The 18870-nt window shown below is 41.4% G+C and overlaps 1 protein-coding gene across 4 annotated transcripts in view; it reads left to right on the plus strand.

Moving 5' to 3' along the window:
• Window positions 1-18870, plus strand: part of TAOK3 (TAO kinase 3) — a 249497-nt gene that overhangs the window by 165425 nt on the left and 65202 nt on the right. For all 4 annotated transcript variants that reach the window (XM_017887864.1, XM_017887867.1, XM_017887865.1 and 1 more), the window contains 2 exons: window positions 11495-11588; window positions 12619-12700. In XM_017887864.1, the coding sequence (XP_017743353.1) occupies window positions 11495-11588; window positions 12619-12700 (176 nt within the window). The remainder of the gene's footprint in view (window positions 1-11494; window positions 11589-12618; window positions 12701-18870) is intronic.

Here is an 18870-nt window from a genome sequence, read left to right on the forward strand (position 1 = left end):
CTTTTTTTTTTTTTTTTTTGAGATGGAGTCTCCCACTTGTCACCCAGGCTAGAGTGCAATGGCGCCATCTAAGCTCACTGCAACCTCCACCTCCCAGACTCAAGTGATTCTCCTGCCTCAGCCTCCCGAGTAGCTGGGATTACAGGCACCCACCACCACACCCGGCTAATTTTTATATTTTTAGTAGAGACAGAATTTCACCATGTTGCCCAGGCTGGTCTCAACCTTCTGACCTTAGGCGACCCACCCACCTCAGCCTCCCAAAGTGATGGGATTACAGGCATGAGCCACCTCGCCCAGCCCAAGCTGTACTTTTAATATCGAAATTACATGGAAAGTTGTGGATAGTCCTGTCCCCTTCTGTTCTGGTATCTATCTCTTACATAATAGCCCATTATCCCCTTTTGTTATGGTGTCTATCTCTTCTACAATAGTATATATATTTTTAAAAACACCCTAATCTAGAAGTTGAATTGCTGGGATGGCATGAAAAAGCAGGATGATAATGTTACTGACACTGTCCCTCTTTCCTAAAGATCAAACTCTACAGCTCCTAAGTGGTTAATCCTGTTTAAGAAATTATCTTTGGGTAAAGGATTATAAATCATGCTGCTATGAAGACACATGCACATGTATGTTTATTGTGGCACTATTCACAATAGCAAAGACTTGGAACCAACCCAAATGTCCACCAATGATAGACTGAATTAAGAAAGTGTTGCACATATACACCATGGACTACTGTGCAGCCATGAAAAAGGATGAGTTCATGTCCTTTGTAGGGACATGGATGAAGCTGGAAACCATCATTCTGAGCAAACTATCTCAAGGACAGAAAACCAAACACTGCATGTTCTCACTCATAGGTGGGAATTGAACAATGAGAACACTTGGACACAGGGTGGGAACACCACACATTGGGGCCTGTCGTGGGGTGCAGGGAACAGGGAGGGACAACATTAGGAGATATACCTAATGTAAATGACGAGTTAATGGGTGCAGCACACCAACATGGCACATGTATACATATGTAACAAACTTGCACATTGTGCACATGTACCCTAGAACTTAAAGTATAATTAAAAAAAAAAAAAAGAAAGAAATTATCTTTGGGTAAATTGATCTCCTGTTGACAGAACTAGTTAAAACTCTTGGAGGCTGAAGTTGTCCAGTCACCAGATAGTTTATTTTTCAGGGTTATATTCAGGAGAAGTTAATCTTGGTTCTCTTCTGTTTAAATTACAGGCATTTAATTCACCAGCAAAGGTCATGGTAGAAAGTGGCAAATAGTCTGTCGGCACTGTCAGGGAATGAACTGTGTCCAGAAATAAGTTCTTCAGGAAAAAACAAAACACAAATATAAATGTTATAGGTTCTCTGCCTGGAATTTTCTTCTTATACATTAGCCCCTTATAGTTTATCTATTAATAAATGAATATTGTGATCGCCGTTGGGGAGAAGGGGTTATATATAGTCTTCTAAAGCTTTTTCATTTTGAAATACTAGTGCTATCTACCTTAAATGTACAGAGTTATTGAAGAGGTACCATGACCTAGTAAAAAGAACACAGGCCTTGGAGTCTGATAGGATTGGGTTGAAATTTCAGTGTAAACACTATGTGATTTGGTTTCATTATTTAGCCTAGCTGAGCCTCAGTTTCTTCAGTTGGGAAATTGGAAAAATCATACCTATCTTGCCAAGCTACTATTTTGAGAACTATGAATAATATATATAACATGCCTAAGGCAGTGAGTGCCTGGCATACAGTAGGAATTCAGTAAATGGTAGCGATTATTTTGTTATCATTAGTTATTATGGTTGTCAACCATATTTGTTCATAAGAAACCTTATGGGCTGGGCGCGGCAGCTCATGTCTATAATTCCAGGACTATAGGAGGCCAAAGTGGCCAGATCACTTGAGGTCAGGAGTTCTAGAGCAGACTGGCCAACATGGCAAAACCCTGTCTCTATTAAAAATGCAAAAATTAGTCAGGTGTGGTGGCACACACCTGTAGTCCCAGCTACTTGGGGGGCTGAGGCATGGGAATTGCTTGAACCCAGGAGGTGGAGGTTGCGGTGAGCCAAGATTATACCACTGCACTCCAGCCTGGGAGACAAAGCGAGACTCTATCTCAAAGGAAAAAAAAAAAAGGCCAGGCATTTTGGCTCACGCCTGTAATCTCAGCACTTTAGGAGGCTGAGGTAGGCGAATCACGAGGTCAGGAGATCGAGGCCATCCTGGCTAACACGGTGAAACCCCATCTCTGCTAAAAATACAAAAAACTAGCCGGGTAGGGTGGCGGGCGCCTGTAGTCCCAGCTACTCGGGAAGCTGAGGCAGGAGAATGGCGTGAACCCGGGAGGCGGAGCTTGCAGTGAGCCGAAATGCCACTGCACTCCAGCCTGGGCGACAGAGCGAGACTCCGTCTCAAAAAAAAAGAAAGAAAAAGAAAAGAACCCTTATGCTTTTTCAGGTAGTGTTTGTCTAAAGACAGGCGTACTCTTTGATTTTCTTAGTAAAATTAAGCCCATTAGACACTGATTTATTTTATTTTGTTTTTTAAATTTTTTTATTTCAATAGCTTTTGTAGTACAAGTGTTTTTTGTTTACATGGATGAATTATATAGTGATGAATTCTGAGATTTTAGTGTACTTGTCACCTGAGTATTGTACATTGTACCCAATATGTAGTCTTTTATCCCACACCCGCTCCTACCCTTACTCTTCTGAGTCTCCAAAGTCCATTTTATTACACTGTATGCCTTTGCGTATTCATAGCTTAGCACCCACTTATAAGTGAGAACATAAATTATGTTTGGTTTTCCAATCCTGAGTTACTTCTCAGAATAATTGCCTCCAGCTCCATTCAAGTTACTGCGAAAGGCATTATTTCATTACTTTTTCTGTCTGAGTAGTACTCCATGGTGTATATATACCACATTTCTTTCCTTCCTTCCTTCCTTCTTTCCTTCCTTCCTTCCTTCCTTCCTTCCTTCCTTCCTTTAGTTCGTTTTTTTTTTTTTTTTCGCGCACGAGAGGAGAGTCTCGTGCTGTCACACCCAGGCTGGCGGTAACAGTGCGGATCCAGGTGTCAGTGCAACCACCGCTCGCCCTCCCGAGTTTAAGCCTCTCTCCCTGCCTCAGCTCTCTGAGTAGCCTGGGACTACAGGCACTGTGCCCCACAACAAAGAGGAGGCCAGCTAAGTGTTTTTTATTTTATAGTAGCACGACGGAGTTTCACCCTGTTGCAAGGATGATCTCGATCTCTTGATCCATGATCCTCGACTTCTTCAATCCTCCATCAACCTCCTTTCCGCCATAATCAACATCAACTTATATATAACTCGCCCGACCGCTAGGTTCATCTTCCCATCTACTTTTCCGTGATTGTAAATTCGGCCTGCAATAAACATAAACATGGTAGGGCACTCTAATTTAGTTTATCCTTTACCAACGCAGAACATATCCACAAACTCTGATTGAACTGACCTTCCTGAACCGGTTTGTTGAATCTTACATAACCAGATTGATCATACACAAAAACTTGATCATGTCTCTAAGTTATAAGGGAAACATATGTTTTTTCTTTTAATGTAGCTAGCTCAGCATTTTTATCTTCTAGCCTTTTTCCTTTCATTTTAAATAACTTTATCTCGCCACTCGCGGGCTCGCGCGCCGAGCTTTGGCTACCGCGCTGAATCCCAGCCACCTTGGCCAGCACTTAGGAGCAGAGGCGGCGGCAGAATCATGGAGGTCAGGGAGACTCGTAGACCGAATGCCTGGCTAACATGGTAGACACAGCCCGGCTCCTACTAAAAAACTACACAAAAAATTAGGCCAGGTGTGGTGCTTGTACCCTGTAGTGCCAGCTACTTGAGAGGCTGAGGCAGGCGAGAATGGCTGAACCTGCGGAGCGGAGCTTGAGGCAGTGAAGCCTGAGATCAGCACCACTTGTCACTCGCAGCCGGCGCGTGAGAGAGCAAGACTCCTCTAAAAAAAAAAAAAATATATACTCCATAAATATAAATAATAGCTAACGCGGCTATTAGGTGACTTCAGAAGCACTCCCAATACCTATTCTGCTGTGTATGTAGAAGAAGCTTTATTCAAACTACTGTATTTGACCAGGCACAGTGGCTCACGCCTGTAATGCCAGCACTTTGGGAGGCCGAGGCAGGTGGTTCACCTGAGGTGAGGAGTTTGAGACCAGCCGCCTGGCCAACATGGTGAAACCCCTTCTCTACTAAAAATGCAAAAATTAGTCAGGCATGGTGGCATGTACCTGTAATCCCTGCTACTCAGGAGGCTGAGGCAGGAGAATCTCTTGAACCTGGGAGTCAGAGGTTGCAGTGAGCCCAGATCATGCCTCTTCACTCTAGTCTTGGCGACAGAGTGAGACTCTGTCTCAAAAAAAAAAAAAAGAAGAAGAAAACTATATTCTACAATAAGTATTGAAAAACTTTCTGTGAGGGAACATATAATAAGCATTTTAGGCTTTGGAGAATATTCAATGTCTATCATAACTACTCAACTTTGCCGTTGGAGCATGAAAGCAGTCATAGACAAACATTACTGAACAGGCATGGCTGTGTTCCAATAAACTTACAAAAGCAGGAGCTGATAGCTGAATTTGGCCCATGGGCCATAGTTTGCCAGCCCTTACTCTGTAGTATTCTGGCTCAGCAGTGAGCCTTGTCACCACTGCTCAGAGGATTTATTTGTTACATCTAGCAAAGACTTGAACATAGATGAGATCACTTGAAGCTAATACTCACAGAATGCTCCCCAGACTATGGAGCTGTTCTATGGTAAGAGTACCTTTAGTCATGTGCTTCTCTATTAGAATTATTTCTTCTACCATCACATGGTCAGCCATCTTTTCTGCTTGTTCCTGGGCAGAACGCTTGCTACTTATAGGCCTTCTCATTCCTGCTTCAAATCCAAGCTACTGCCTTTTATTGAACTGAGTTGTTTTTTTGTTTTTGTTTTTGTTCTTTCATCCTTTTCTTTTCAAATTTGGTTTTCTCTTGCTTCAGTCTCCTTTCCCTGCTGTTTCACTGTTTCTCCTATGCAACTCAATGTTCTGAGAAGCTGGGATTTTTTTTTTTTTTTAACCTTTTGCCAGTAAGTGGGAGGGTTCCAGTCCTTCTAATAGTGAATGAAGCCATCACATAGTATCTTTCATGAGCCCCGAGACTCAGTGTCTTCTCAGTCATTTTTGTAATGACTTGCTGAACAAAGATTCTTTGTTGACAGAGTTTATTGTGTGCTTTAATTTGCCTCACCTTCATTTATTTATTTAAAAGTATTTGGGGCCACCTGCTGTGTACCAGATACTGTTCTCAGCACAGAGAATGCAGAGATGAACATAATAGACGTTGCTCCTGCCCTCATGAAGTTTAGCAAAGAAGACACACATTAAATAAAGAATTAGGCTAAGAGCACAATGGCTCATGCCTCTAATCCCAGCACTTTAGGAGGTGGGAGGATCTCCTGAGCCCGGGAGTTTGAGACAAGCTTGGGCAATATAATGAGACCTCATCTCTACAAAAACCTTAAAAAAATTAACCAAGCTTGGTGACATGTGCCTGTAGTCTCAGCTACTAGGGAGGGTGAGGTAGAAGGATGGCTTGAATGAGAGAGAGAGAAGGAGGAAAGGAAGGAAGGAAGGAAGGAGGGAGGGATGGAGGTAGGAAGAAAGAAAGGAAGGAAGAAAATAATTATGCAAATAGGCCAGGCATGGTGGCTCACGCCTATAATCCCAGCACTTTGGGAGGTTGGGGCGGGCAGATCGCTTCAGCCCAGGAGTTTGAGACCAGCCTAGGCAACATGGCAAAACCCCATCTCTACAAAAAAAAAAAAAAAAGGCAAAAAAATTAGCTGGACTTGATGGCACATGCCTATAATCCCAGCTACTCAGGAGGGAGAAGTGGGAGCATCACGTGAGCCCAGGAGGTCAAGGCTGCAGTAAGCCCAGATGCACTCCCTCCAGCCTGGGTGACAGAGTAAGAGTCTGTCTCAAAAAAATTACACAAATAATTAGGGCTGTGATATGTGGAAGAAAGGAAAAAATATAATTTGCAATGACAAAATCGAATAGGAGACCTAGTCTGAGAGGTCAGGGAAGGCTTCCCTGAGGAGGTGATTATAAACATATAATAAATCCTGAATGCATACTTATTAAATTCATGTAGAAATGAAATTATATTCGAGATGAAACCTGAAAGGATTGTCGATAATTAGCCTGTAATACCAGCACTTTGAGAGGCTGAGGGAGGAGAATCTCTTGATCCCAGGAGTTTGAGGTTAGTGAGCTGATTGCGCCACTGCGCTCCAGCCTGGGCAACAGAGCAAGACCCTGACACATACACACATACACAAAAAGATTTACCCAGATAAAGTTTAGGGAGCAAAAGGGAAAGGGGTGTCCAGATCAAGAAAACAGCGTTTGTGAAAAACACCAAGCTTGGTTCTTTGAGTGAAGCACTCGTAAAGCATGAGAGAGGGAAAAATTGGGTACTTCTCAGAATTGGGCTCCGGAGGTAGCCAGACCCATGATAATGAAGTCCAAGAGACTGAACGTTTTCTTGTCACAAATGTTTAAGGATTCGGACTTTGTCCTAAGAATGATGGGAAGCCATTAATGGTTACATGATGAGTTCCTAGTTCCACATGGTTTTATTTATTTATGAGATAAGGTCTCACTCTATCACCCAGTCTGGAGTGCAGTGGCGTGATCTTGGCTCACTGCAACCTTCACCTCCCAGGTTCAAGTGATTCTCCTGCCTCAGCCTCCCGAGTAGCTGGGACTACCGGCACAAGCCACCATGTCTGGCTAATTTTGTATTTTTAGTAGAGACGGGGTTTCACCATGTTGGCCAGGCTGCCATGTGGTTTTAAGTATGGTTGGTCCTCCCAATCTGTGGTTCCACATCCATAAATTCAATCAACCACAGATCAGAAATATACAGGAAAAAAAAAAAAGGAGAGTTGAGTCTATATAGGAAGTTGTTTAGGAAAGAATGACAAGAAAACTATACAAGTCTGAACATGCGTAGACTTTTTTTCTTCTCATGATTTTCTAAACAATGTGGTATAACAACTATTTACATAGAATTTACGTTATACTAGATATCATAAGTAATCTAGAGATGATTTAAAGTATACGGACAGAAGTATGTGTGCAGGTTACATGCAAATACTATGCCATTTTATATAAGAAAGTTGAGATCCATGGATTTTGGTATATGTAGGGGAGAATGGGAACCAGTCCCCCACAGATACCTAGGGATGACTATACTTGAAGTTGCCAGAAATCCAAGCTCTACAAACTTCCTAAAATCTGCCCCCTGAAAAATAAACCCAAACCAGATTTTTTTTTTATCTTTTGCATTTGAAACAGATAGAAATCCATTTGTCCACACAGCAACTTCCAAATTTCCACTTGTTAACAGTTCATATCACTGTAATACCAGTATCTGTTTGATAAGTATAAAGTATCCTATTGAGAGGTCAATAAAAAATACTTGGGAGGCTGAGGCGGGCAGATCACGAGGTCAGGAGATCGAGACCATCCTGGCTAATATGGTGAAACCCCGTCTCTACTAAAAATACAAAAAATTAGCTGGGCATGGTGGCATGCGCATGTAGTCCCAGCTATTCGGGAGGCTGAGGCATGCTGCACTCCAGCCTGGTGACAGAGTGAGACTCCGTCTCAAATATATATACACACACACACACACACACACATATACACATATATATACACACACACACAATATATATATACATAAAATACATATATATACACAATAAAGTAACAGTCTAGATATATATATATATAGACTACTATATTTCAATTTTTTAAATTTATTTTTGAAACAGAGCCTCACTCCATCACCCAGGCTGGAGTGCAGTGGCGTGATCTCAGCTCACTGCAATCTCCGCCTTCCGGGTTCAAGCAATTCTCCTGCCTCAGCCTCCCAAGTAGCTGGGATTACAGGCGCACGCCACCACTCCTGGCTTTTGTATTTTTAGTAGAGACAAGGTTTCACCCTGTGGGCCAGGCTGGTCTCGAACTCCTGACCTCAGGTGATCCACCGACTTGGTCTCCCAAAGTTCTGGGATTATAGGCATAAACCACCTTGCCTGGCCTAGACTACTATATTTCAGAGATGCAGAAATCACTTAGTCAAGACTATAAGATGCCCCTCCAAAATATAACAAATGAATAGGTATAGCTGTCATCTGTTTAAGTGCTACAAATGACTCAAAGTTTACTACTTTTCAACCTTGTCCATTCTGATTTCTTGTTTTGTTTTTTAACTACTCTGGCTGTGCACAAATTTTTCCTTCTGTGAGTGAAAATGTCTTTTCTGTAACTTCACTTCTTAGCCTTGTTCTGTTTTTTGAACTGCACAGAATAAGCCCAATTTGTCATTTTAGAAGTGGTTAATAGAAGAGCCTTTACCTAAAAACTAAGGTGCTCTGATGAAACTAGAGATCAGATTATGAATTAGAAAGTGGGACTAGATAAAAAATCCATTAGGGTAAGCACAGTAGTAAGAGATAGTGATTCTTCTTTCTTCTTTCTTCCTCCTCCTCCACCTCCTCCTCCTCCTCTTCTTCTCCTTCTCCTTCTTCTTCTTCTTCTTTCTTCTTCTTTCTTCTTTCTTCTTCTGTTTCTTCTTCTGTTTCTTGAGATGGAGTCTCACTGTGTTGCCCAGACTAGAGTGCAGTGGCACGATCTCGGCTTGCTGCAAGTTCCGCCTCGCAGGTTCACGCCATTCTCTTGCCTCAGCCTCCCAAGTAGCTGGGACTACAGGGGCCGGCCACCATGCCCAGCTAATTTTTTTTTTTTTTTTTTTTTTTTTTTTTTTTTTGTATTTTAGTAGAGACAGGGTTTCACTATGTTAGCCAGGATGGTCTCAATCTCCTGACCTCGTGATCCACCCGCCTCGGCCTCCCAAAGTGCTGGGATTACAGGTGTGAGCCTCCACGCCTGGCCTGGTAGTGATTTATCTTCTATTCCATAACAACTAATAAATAGCATAAAATTAACTGTACTCAGAACTAGAGACTTGTTTCTTTCCTTTGATCCACAAATGGAACCCCTAATGTGTGAATCGCATTTTATTACAAATTCTGGGGAATAAGTAAAAGAAAAGAATATTCAGGTTATAAGATCTTGTGCTCTTAGAGCATATGATTTCTTTTGAGAGAAAAGATTTGTATGATGATGTAGATGTAATAGGTGAACACATGCCAAATGACCAGTATGCCAAGGGAGAGTTGGAGGAGTTCCAATAAAGAGATCATGGTGGGCTGCGGAGGAATAAATCCTCTACCAAGAAATACCTGGCCAGATGCAGTGCATCATGCCTGTAATCCCAGCACTGTGGAAGGCTGAGGCAGGAGGATAGCTTGAGCCCAGGAGTTCAATACCAGTCTGGTTTAAGACGGGGTCTCACTCTGTTGCCCAGGCTGGAGTGCAGGGGTACGATCTCAGCCCACTGCAACCTCCACCTCCTGGGTTTAAGCAATTCCTCTGTATCAGTCTCCCAAGTAGCTGGGATTACAGGCTTGTGCCAACATGCCTGGTTAATTTTGTATTTCTAGTAGAGACAAGTTTCACTATATTGCCCAGGCTGGTCTCGAACTCCTGGCCTCAGGTCATCTGCCTGCCTCGGCCTCCCAAAGTATTGGGATTACAGATGTGATTCAATGCACCCAACTGCTATACAAAAAAAAAAAAAAATTGTTTAAATTAGTCCAGCGTGGTGGCACACACCTGTAGTCTCAGCTACTCAAGAGGTTGAGGATCTCATGAGCCTGGAAGGTCAATCCTATAGTGAGCCATGATTGTGCCACTGCACTCCAGCCTGGGCAACAGAGCAAGTCCTCATCTCAAAAAGTAAATAATTAAAAAATCAATGCCTGACTCACTGAGTTTCTCTTTAGAGTGGGATGGACCAGACTTTATTTATAATTTATACTCTTCTTCCTCCTTCCCATTTCTCTCTCTACTGTCACTCTTAGCAATTATTTGGCCTGAATGAGAAGTCAAACAGTATTTACTGAATAGAATTGGCTTATCTCCCCTGCTCTGTTAGTAATTTTATTTATTTATTTATTTATTTATTTATTTATTTTATTTATTTATTTTGAGATGGGGGGAGTCTCACTCTGTCGCCAGGGCTGGAACGCCAGTGGTGTGATCTTGGCTCACTGCAAGCTCCACCTCCCGGGTTCACTTTCATTTCCCTACCTCATCCTCCTGAGTAGCTGGGACTACAGGCACCTGCCCACCACACCCAGCTAATTTTTTTAATTAATTTTGTATTTATTTATTTTTTGTAGAGGACGGCGTTCACTGTGTTAGGCCAGGGATGGTCTCAATCTCCTGAACCTTGTGATCTGCCTGCCTCGGGGCCTCCCAAAGTGCCTGGGCGATACAAGCGTGGAGGGCCACCGCGCCCAGCCACTCTGTTAAGTGATGTTGTAAGATGCTTTCATTTTGGGGCTGGCCACAGTGGCTTTGGATACCTGTAATCCCAGCACTTTGGGGGGGCCAAGGCAGGCTGGATCACGAGCGTCAGGAATGTCGAGACCAGACCCTGGCCTAATATGGTGAAACCCCCATCTCTTTACTAAAAATACAACAAATTAGGGCCCGTGCCGCAATGGCTCAAGGCCTGTAATCCCAGCCCACTCTTTGGGGAGGGGCCCCGAGACGGGGCGGATCACTGAGGGGTCAGGAGATCAAGACCATCCTGGCGTAACATGCGCTGAAACCCCGGGTCTCTGACTAAAAAAATTAAAAAACTAGCCGGGCCATCGGTGGCGGGTGGGCCTGTAGTCGCCCCAACTTACTTTGGGGGAGGCTGCAGGCAGGAGGAATGGTGCTAAACCCAGGGAGGGCGGAGCTTGCGTGAGCTGACGATCTGGCACTGCACTCCAGCCTTGGGGCAACAGAGCGGAGACTTCCATCTCAAAAAAATATATTATAGTACTATATATTGCCATTTTATAGTAATCTTTTTTCCTTATTCAATGGTTACTTTCTTTCTGAATTTTTTAAGTTGAATATGAATTTTTTTCTTTTTCTTTTTTACCAACATACCCAGACTTCAAGCGGGAAGAGAATACATATTTTTTGAGCTAAAACGCACATACAAAATCTTTCACACCTATTGTGGGGAAAATATGCAAAAGGCCAATTTTTTCAAGATATGTGAAAAAAAAAGAAAGAAACTTTTCTTTCACTCTTTTGAAATGGCTTCTGTTAGGAGCTTTGCCAATGTACATTTAATGTCCAGCAGCTTCTGAATGGCTATCTTGGGCCAACCTTAGAGATTAAAATAAGTGGATTATGTGGCATGATGACAGTAATGAGCTATTGATTTAGCAGCAAAGCTTTGCTTATCATTTCTTATTTCTCTGTCTGCCTGATTTCCTTCAAGAACTACTTTATCGTGTTTCTTTCCTCTTCCAGCGGAACGGAAGCCCCCACTTTTCAACATGAATGCAATGAGTGCCTTATATCACATTGCTCAGAATGACTCCCCAACGTTACAGTCTAATGAATGGTAAGACTCTGCTATCATTTTAAATCTCTAAGAAAATCATCATATGTATTTGGCATTTTTATTACCTTACATTTTAAATATCTGACCTAGAAAGCATTTCTTTCCTTCACTGTATGTTGTTATAGGTGACACTGATGCCTCACAAGCATCAACTGTCTACACATGAACACATGCATAGATTTACTTATTTTTGCCTTCATCATGGCTTGCACTGTGTTCTTAGTGTGACTAGTAACCGAAATCCTGCAGGGAAGATGCCCTGCTACCCTCCTAACAAGTCTACTGTCCCAGGCCGTGATGGTCTTGTATTGATCATCTCAGCTGATACCACTTCTCAGCAGAGATAAGGGGCCCTCTATGATGTCATTATTTCTCCAGTTGTCTTTTGTTTTTTTAAACTACATGTACACTTAAATGTGTTGAGACAGAACATGCATTATCTATTCAGATACATTGTGCCTTGCTGAAAAGTATGATATTTGTATAACTATTTGGGCCACAAGAGTTATTTTAAAAGGGGCAATATTAAAGAAGAGTAGATAAAATGGAACTTTTAAGATAGGAAGTGTTTTTATTCAGGCAGCCTACTCCTAGGTTCTGCATCGCTCATGCTCCAAATTTTACTACTTTGTTATAGATTGTGGGTAATAGAGGAATTAACAATTGGTAATTAAGAATATAGAGTTGAGACTATAAGAATTGTTGTCTTTGGAGAGAAAAATGTACATAAAACTATTTTATATAAATGTAGTATTTTTGTTTTCTGATATATATTATGAGTTGACCTTCCTTGTATGTTAAGATGTATTTGAATGTTGACTGACTTGAAACTTGTCCTTACTCATTATCCAAAAGAATTAATTTTAGATATCGTAACTTGAAAATGCTCCAGTTCTCCTGATATTCCAAAGTGTTTATTTTTTAAAATCTCCTTAAATGCAAAATTTTCTCTTGAATGAACATTGTTTTAAGTAATCAGTGTGCTCTACAGACCCTGAGTTTATTTTCTTTTGTGTATTTGCACACACAGGACAGACTCCTTTAGGAGATTTGTTGATTACTGCTTGCAGAAAATACCTCAGGAAAGGCCGACATCAGCGGAACTATTAAGGGTAATTTTTCAAATTTATATTTGAGGAGGGGGATTTAAAGTCGTGTTATAGTGGAATATAATAAATCATTGCTGTGGCAGCTCATCATGACAAAGTGGTTTAGAACGTGCTGTCTTGTCATTTATCCAGAGATAAGTAGCTAGGCATAGAAATAACAAGATTATTGCAACGTATGTGCTATGTATTCCCTGTGGATAGTTTTTCCCCCTATCTTTTCCATTTTTTTCCCTTCCCTCCCTGTTCCTTTTTTGCCTTATAACAAATAATATTTCTCCTCCTTGCTCTAGTCATCATTGCGATGTTCCTGGGCCTAACATCTGCATAAATATTAATCCCGTGGTCTCAGGACAGAGCTGGCCAGTAGTTCAAACACCAGCTCTGGGATTTTCAGTTACGTTGTTGCCAAATCCTCAGGCAGTGAAGGTATATGATAACTATATAGAGTAGACATTTACATAGTATTATGACATGTTAGTGATGAGTATCACGTTAACCACATTTATTTGATTTAACTGTCACCAAGCATCTCTTGTCATGTAATATTTTACTGTGGACTTTATACATAGGCAGTGTGTTGCATCAATATCAGTGTAGTATGTGGAAATCTTTTACAGTAGAAATGTTTTATTTGGCACACAATAGTCCAGATTTCTTTAATCCTTTTTTTGCATGTATGTTTTTCAACCCTTTCTGTTTCTTCCATCTCTAGAATGGCTGACTTTTATTGTGTAGCAATTTTGTTTGTTCGTTTTTAAGAAAAACTCAGAAGAGTCGTATTGTCTCAATTTGTAAAGCTTTAAAATGTCTGCCTTTATAATTGAAGAACACCTTGGCTAGGTGACAAGTGAGTTTTTTCTTCTTGTGAGCGGTAGGCCATAGGAGTATGGTAAGAGAAGCAACAGGACAAAGGGCTTGATCTTGTTCTCCTTTGTTGTGGAGCCCTTACATGTTTTAAACATGAACTACGTAGCAACATTTCCATGTTTCTTTAGGGGAAAATAGCAACCAGAACGAAACACCAGAAACACACAATAATATCTTTATTACCTTGAAATACACGAAGATCTTAAAAACAAACAAACAAAAAACCAAGACATAAAAATTACTACCATAAAAGGGGAAAAAATGTGGAGCTGGGTTTGGTGACTCATACCTATAACCCCAGCATCTCAGGAGGCTGAGGCAGGAGGATCACGTGAGCCCAGGAGGATTTTGAGGTTATAATGAGTTATGATTGTGCCACTGCACTCCAACCTGGGCAATAGAGTGAAAATACCATTTCTTTTAAAAGAAAGAAAGAAAGAAAAAAGTGAATAAATTTGGGCTGTGTTAAAGTTAAGGATTACAGACAGCAAAAGGATATAAAAAGCAAATGGGTAGAGGTAAAGAAAAAAATGGAAGAGAAAAAACATAACAATTTAAAAAATCATGTTATAAGCAATGAACATGTAGTAAACCAACCCATTTAGGATGTTTTCAGTGGTGAATAGGCTTAAGGAAATAAAATAGAATTAAGTGCAAATAATAAAAGTTATAAAGATGAGTATAAAGAAAACAATACATTTGGAAGACACAGGAGATCTAATATATGCCAACCTATTATTCCTGAAAAAGAAAACAAAACACATGGAACAGAAGATATTTAAAGATATCCTTGAAGAAAACTTTTCTGGAAATAAATGTTTTGATCTTTCTTTGATTTGATTCCATCTTGATTTGATGGGCCAAATCAAATGAGCCAACTATTCATCAAATATGTACTGATTGTCTGCTGGGTGTCAAGTACTATTCTAAGCACAGAGAATACAGTAGTACACAATAAAAACATAGTGCCTACCCTTATGCAACTTACAAGAAAGGGCCAGGCGTGGTGGCTCATGTCTGTAATCTCAGCACTTTGGGAGGCTGAGGCGGGCGGATCACGAGGTCAGGAGATCGAGACCATCCTGGCTAACACGGTGAAACCCCGTCTCTACTAAAAGTACAAAAAATTAGCCGGGCGTGTTGGCAGGCACCTGTAGTCCCAGCTATTTGGGAGACTGAGGCAGGAGAATGGCGTGAACCCAGGAGGCGGAGCTTGCAGTGAGCTGAGATTGTGCCACTGCACTGCAGCCTGGGCAACAGAGCAAGACTCCGTCTCAAAAAAACAAAAAAGAAACTTACAAGAAGGAGTAAGAAATCAGTAGGCTGGGCATGGTGGCTCACACCCGTAATCCCAGCGCTTTGGGAGGCCAAGGTGGGAGGATCACGAGGTCACCAGTTCGAGACCAGCCTGGCCAACATGGTGAAACACATCTCTACTAAAAATACAAAAATTAGCTGGGTGTGGTGGCAGGTGCCTATAATCCCAGCTACATGGGAGGCTGAGGCAGGAGAATTGCTTGAAACCGGAAGACAGAGGTTACAGTGAGCAGATTGCGCCACTGCACTCCAGCCTGGGCAACAGGGCAACACTAAGTCTCAAAAAAAATAAAAAGAAAAAGGAAAAGAAATAAATATATGTTATAGTGCCAGTTGATGGTAAGTGTTGTGTAGAAAAATAAATTAGACAAGCATCAAGATTGACAGGTGCTGCTGTTTTAGGTAAGGAGAAGGCCATTCAAGCAGGTGACATTTAAGCAGATCCCTGAAGAGTGGGGACCATGAAACTGATCTTCGTTGACCAATAAATCATGTCCTGGTGAAGTCCCTGAACTCCAAGAATAAAGATTCATACAAACAGACTGAAAAAGTTTATTTTGGGGTGGATAAACCAGCTGGCTCCAGACCTACCTCTTCAGGAACAGTCAAAGCCAGAAAACAATAGAAAAATGTTTGCAGAGTTCTAAGGGAAGTAAAATAAAAGCCAAGAATTGTGAGCCAGCCAAGGTGTTCTTAAATTATAAAGGCAGCTGACATCTTCAAACCCCACAAATTTAGGCAATGCAACCTTCCAGTGCTTTCCTTTTAAAAACTGATCAATAACAGAATCTAGCCAATATAGAGATGAAGCAAAAAGAAGAAAAAGAGGGAGGAAGGCAGGGAGGAAGAATGAATGAGGGACTACAGAACTGGTAAAAGGGCTGGCGGTAAATATTGAATTTAAAGAGGCCCCTTCCCAAATACTTATTTATTTATTTATTTTGCATGGCTAAAGAAGCTGTATGTTCTTCATTTTGAATAGGTCATACAAATTTCCAAAAGGAAAAATATAGTAGAAGGTAGAACATGGAGCTGGGCACAGTGCCTCACACCTGTAATCCCAGCACTTTGGGAGGCTGAGGCAGGCAGATCACTTGAACCTAGGTATTCAAGACCAGCCTGGACATGACGAAACCCCGTCTCTGCAAAAATTAGCCAGGTGCAGTGGCATGCGCCTGTAGTCCCAGCTGCTTGGAAGGCTCAAGCAGGAGAATGACTTGAGCCTGGGAGGCAGAGGTTGCCGTGAGCTAAGATCCTGCCATTGCACTTCAGCCTGGGTGACAGGAATGAAACCCTGTCTCAAAAAAAAAAAAAGAAGAAGAAGAGCCCGGTGCAATGGCTCACACCTATAATCCCAGCACTTTAGGAGGCTGAAGTGGGCAGATCACCTGAGGCCAGAAGTTCAAGACCAGCCTGGCCAACATGCAGAAACCCCATTTCTACTAAAAATACAAGTATTAGCCAGGCATGGTGGTTCACACCTGTAGTCCCAGCTAATCAGGTGGCTGAGGCAGGAGAATCGCTTGAACCTGGGAGGTTGCAGTGAGCCAGGATCGTGCCCCTGCACTCCAGCCTGGGCAACAGCGAGACTCTGTCTCGAAAAATAACAAGAGAAGGTAGAACAGGAAAAAGAAATCTCCCTCCCATTTCAGGCCCCCTCACTAGCAACCACTGCACCTATTTTGTACCTCTCCTTCTAGAGATATTTTATGCATATAAAAGTAAATATTGTTTTTATTTTTTGCACAAATGACAGCAAACCATTAAAACCGTTCCACCCTGATTTTTCTTTTTACTTTACAGTATGTTTAGGATATTGTTTTGTATTACTACATGCAAAGCTACCTCATTCTTTTTAATGGCTCCATAATATTCTCAGATGGACCATAATTTGTTTAACCAACCCATTTAGGATGTTTCCAATCTTTTGATATTACAAACTGTGCTGCAATTAATGTCCTCATGTATATGGCATTTTGTACCTGTGTAAGAATATCTTAAGAATAAATTTTAGGGCCGGGCGCGGTGGCTCAAGCCTGTAATCCCAGCACTTTGGGAGGCCAAGGCGGGTGGATCACGAGGTCAGGAGATCGAGACCCTCCTGGCTAACACGGTGAAACCCCGTCTCTACTAAAATACAAAAAACTAGCCGGGCGCGGTGGCGGGCGCCTGTAGTCCCAGCTACTCGGAGGCTGAGGCGGGAGAATGGCGGGAACCCTGGAGTCAGAGCTTGCAGTGAGCCGAGATGGCGCCACTGCACTCCAGCCTGGGCGACACAGGGAGACTCCGTCTCAAAAAAATAAAAAAAGAATAAATTTCAGCCGGACACGGTGGCTCATGCCTGTAATCCCAGCACACTTTGGGGGGCCAAGGTGGGCAGACCACGAGGTCAGCAGTTCAAGACCAACCTGGCAAACATGGTGAAACCCTGTCTCTACTAAAAATACAAAAATTAGCTGGGCATGGTGGCATGCATCAGTAATCCCAGCTACTCGGGAAGCCAAGGCAGGAGAATCACTTGAACCTAGGAGGCAGAGTTTGCAGTGAGCCAAGATCGTGCCACTGCACTCCAGCCTAGGCAATAGAGCAAGACTCCATCTCAAAAAAAAAACAAATAAAATAAAATAAATAAATTCCTAGAAGTGGAATTGCTCATCAATGTAGATTTTAAATTTACATAGATATTGCCCATTTGTCCTTCAAAGCATTTGCACCAAGTTATAGTCCCACTGTGAAAGTATGAAGACTGATACTTTTTGAACTTTGTCAGATCAGTGAAAACTTTTCTCACTATAGTTTTAATTGGTATTTCTCATTATGGGAGATGTTGATCATCTCTCTCATATGTTGAAAAGCCATTTGTATTTCCTTTTTAATTTATAGTAGATCTTTTTTTTTTTTTTTTTTTCCTATTTCTCTTTTGACATTCTTTACGCTGATGTTTTGTGGAGAAGAGGTGAGGAGAGTTATGCAAAATTTGTTACAAGGAGTAAGGTAAAATCTACCTTTTCCCCCCCCAGTTAAGCTATCTACTTACTCCCAAATATTTTCAATAATCCATCTTTTCCACACATTTTGCCCTGACATTAAAACATCACTTTCACACTTAATCCATTTAAATAAACAACTGAGGTAAAATTATTGAAATGGTTGAAGGACAGATGTAAATGTTATAAACATTTGCAATGTAAAATAATGTAATTAGAAAATCTAGGGCAGGAAAACATATGTATACTAATTTCCTTATCTTTAGGAGTAGATGGACAATAATATTTCTTAAAATATATAGGACAAAAGAACTAAAGTAACTTCAATCTCATAAAGCCTTTAATAATTTTTTTTAACTTTAAAAGATCTTTTAGGAACAGATAACTCTTTTAGTGAAGAAATTACAACTAAAGTTAAGCAGTTGTTTCATTTTTTAATTTGTGTGTGTGTGTATGTGTGTGTGTGAGTGTGTGTGACAGAGTCTCATGCCATTGCGCAGGCTGGAGTGCAGTGGTGAGATTTCGGCTCACTGCAATGTCCGCCTCTCAGGTTCAAGCGATTCTCCTGCCTCAGCCTCCTGAGCAGCTGGGATTACAGGCACATGCCACCATGTCTGGCTAGTTTTTCTATTTTTAGTGGACAGAGGGTTTCACCCTGTTGGCTGGGCTGGTCTCAAACTCCTGACCTCAAGTAATCCACCCGCCTCAGCCTTCCACAGTGCTGGGATTACAGGCATGAGCCACCATGCCCAGCCTACGCAATTGTTTTAATTCAGTCTCTTCTAATTCTGTTAAATACAAGTATACCTTAATTTAATCGATTATACTTAAAATTAGCTTGTATAATAAGATTCCCATGTAAAGCGATTTATAGTTATTCGTTGTTCTGAGAGAAAGAGAGGGACATGTCTAAAATGATATTCTGTAACTTAATATTTATGTATTTATTTCGAGATGGTAGAATTTCAGGTGATTTTTTTTTTTTTTTTTTTTTTTTTTTTT

The sequence above is a fragment of the Rhinopithecus bieti genome, unplaced genomic scaffold (assembly GCF_001698545.2).
Source record: "Rhinopithecus bieti isolate Rb0 unplaced genomic scaffold, ASM169854v2 scaffold_17010, whole genome shotgun sequence".
NCBI lineage: Eukaryota > Metazoa > Chordata > Mammalia > Primates > Cercopithecidae > Rhinopithecus > Rhinopithecus bieti.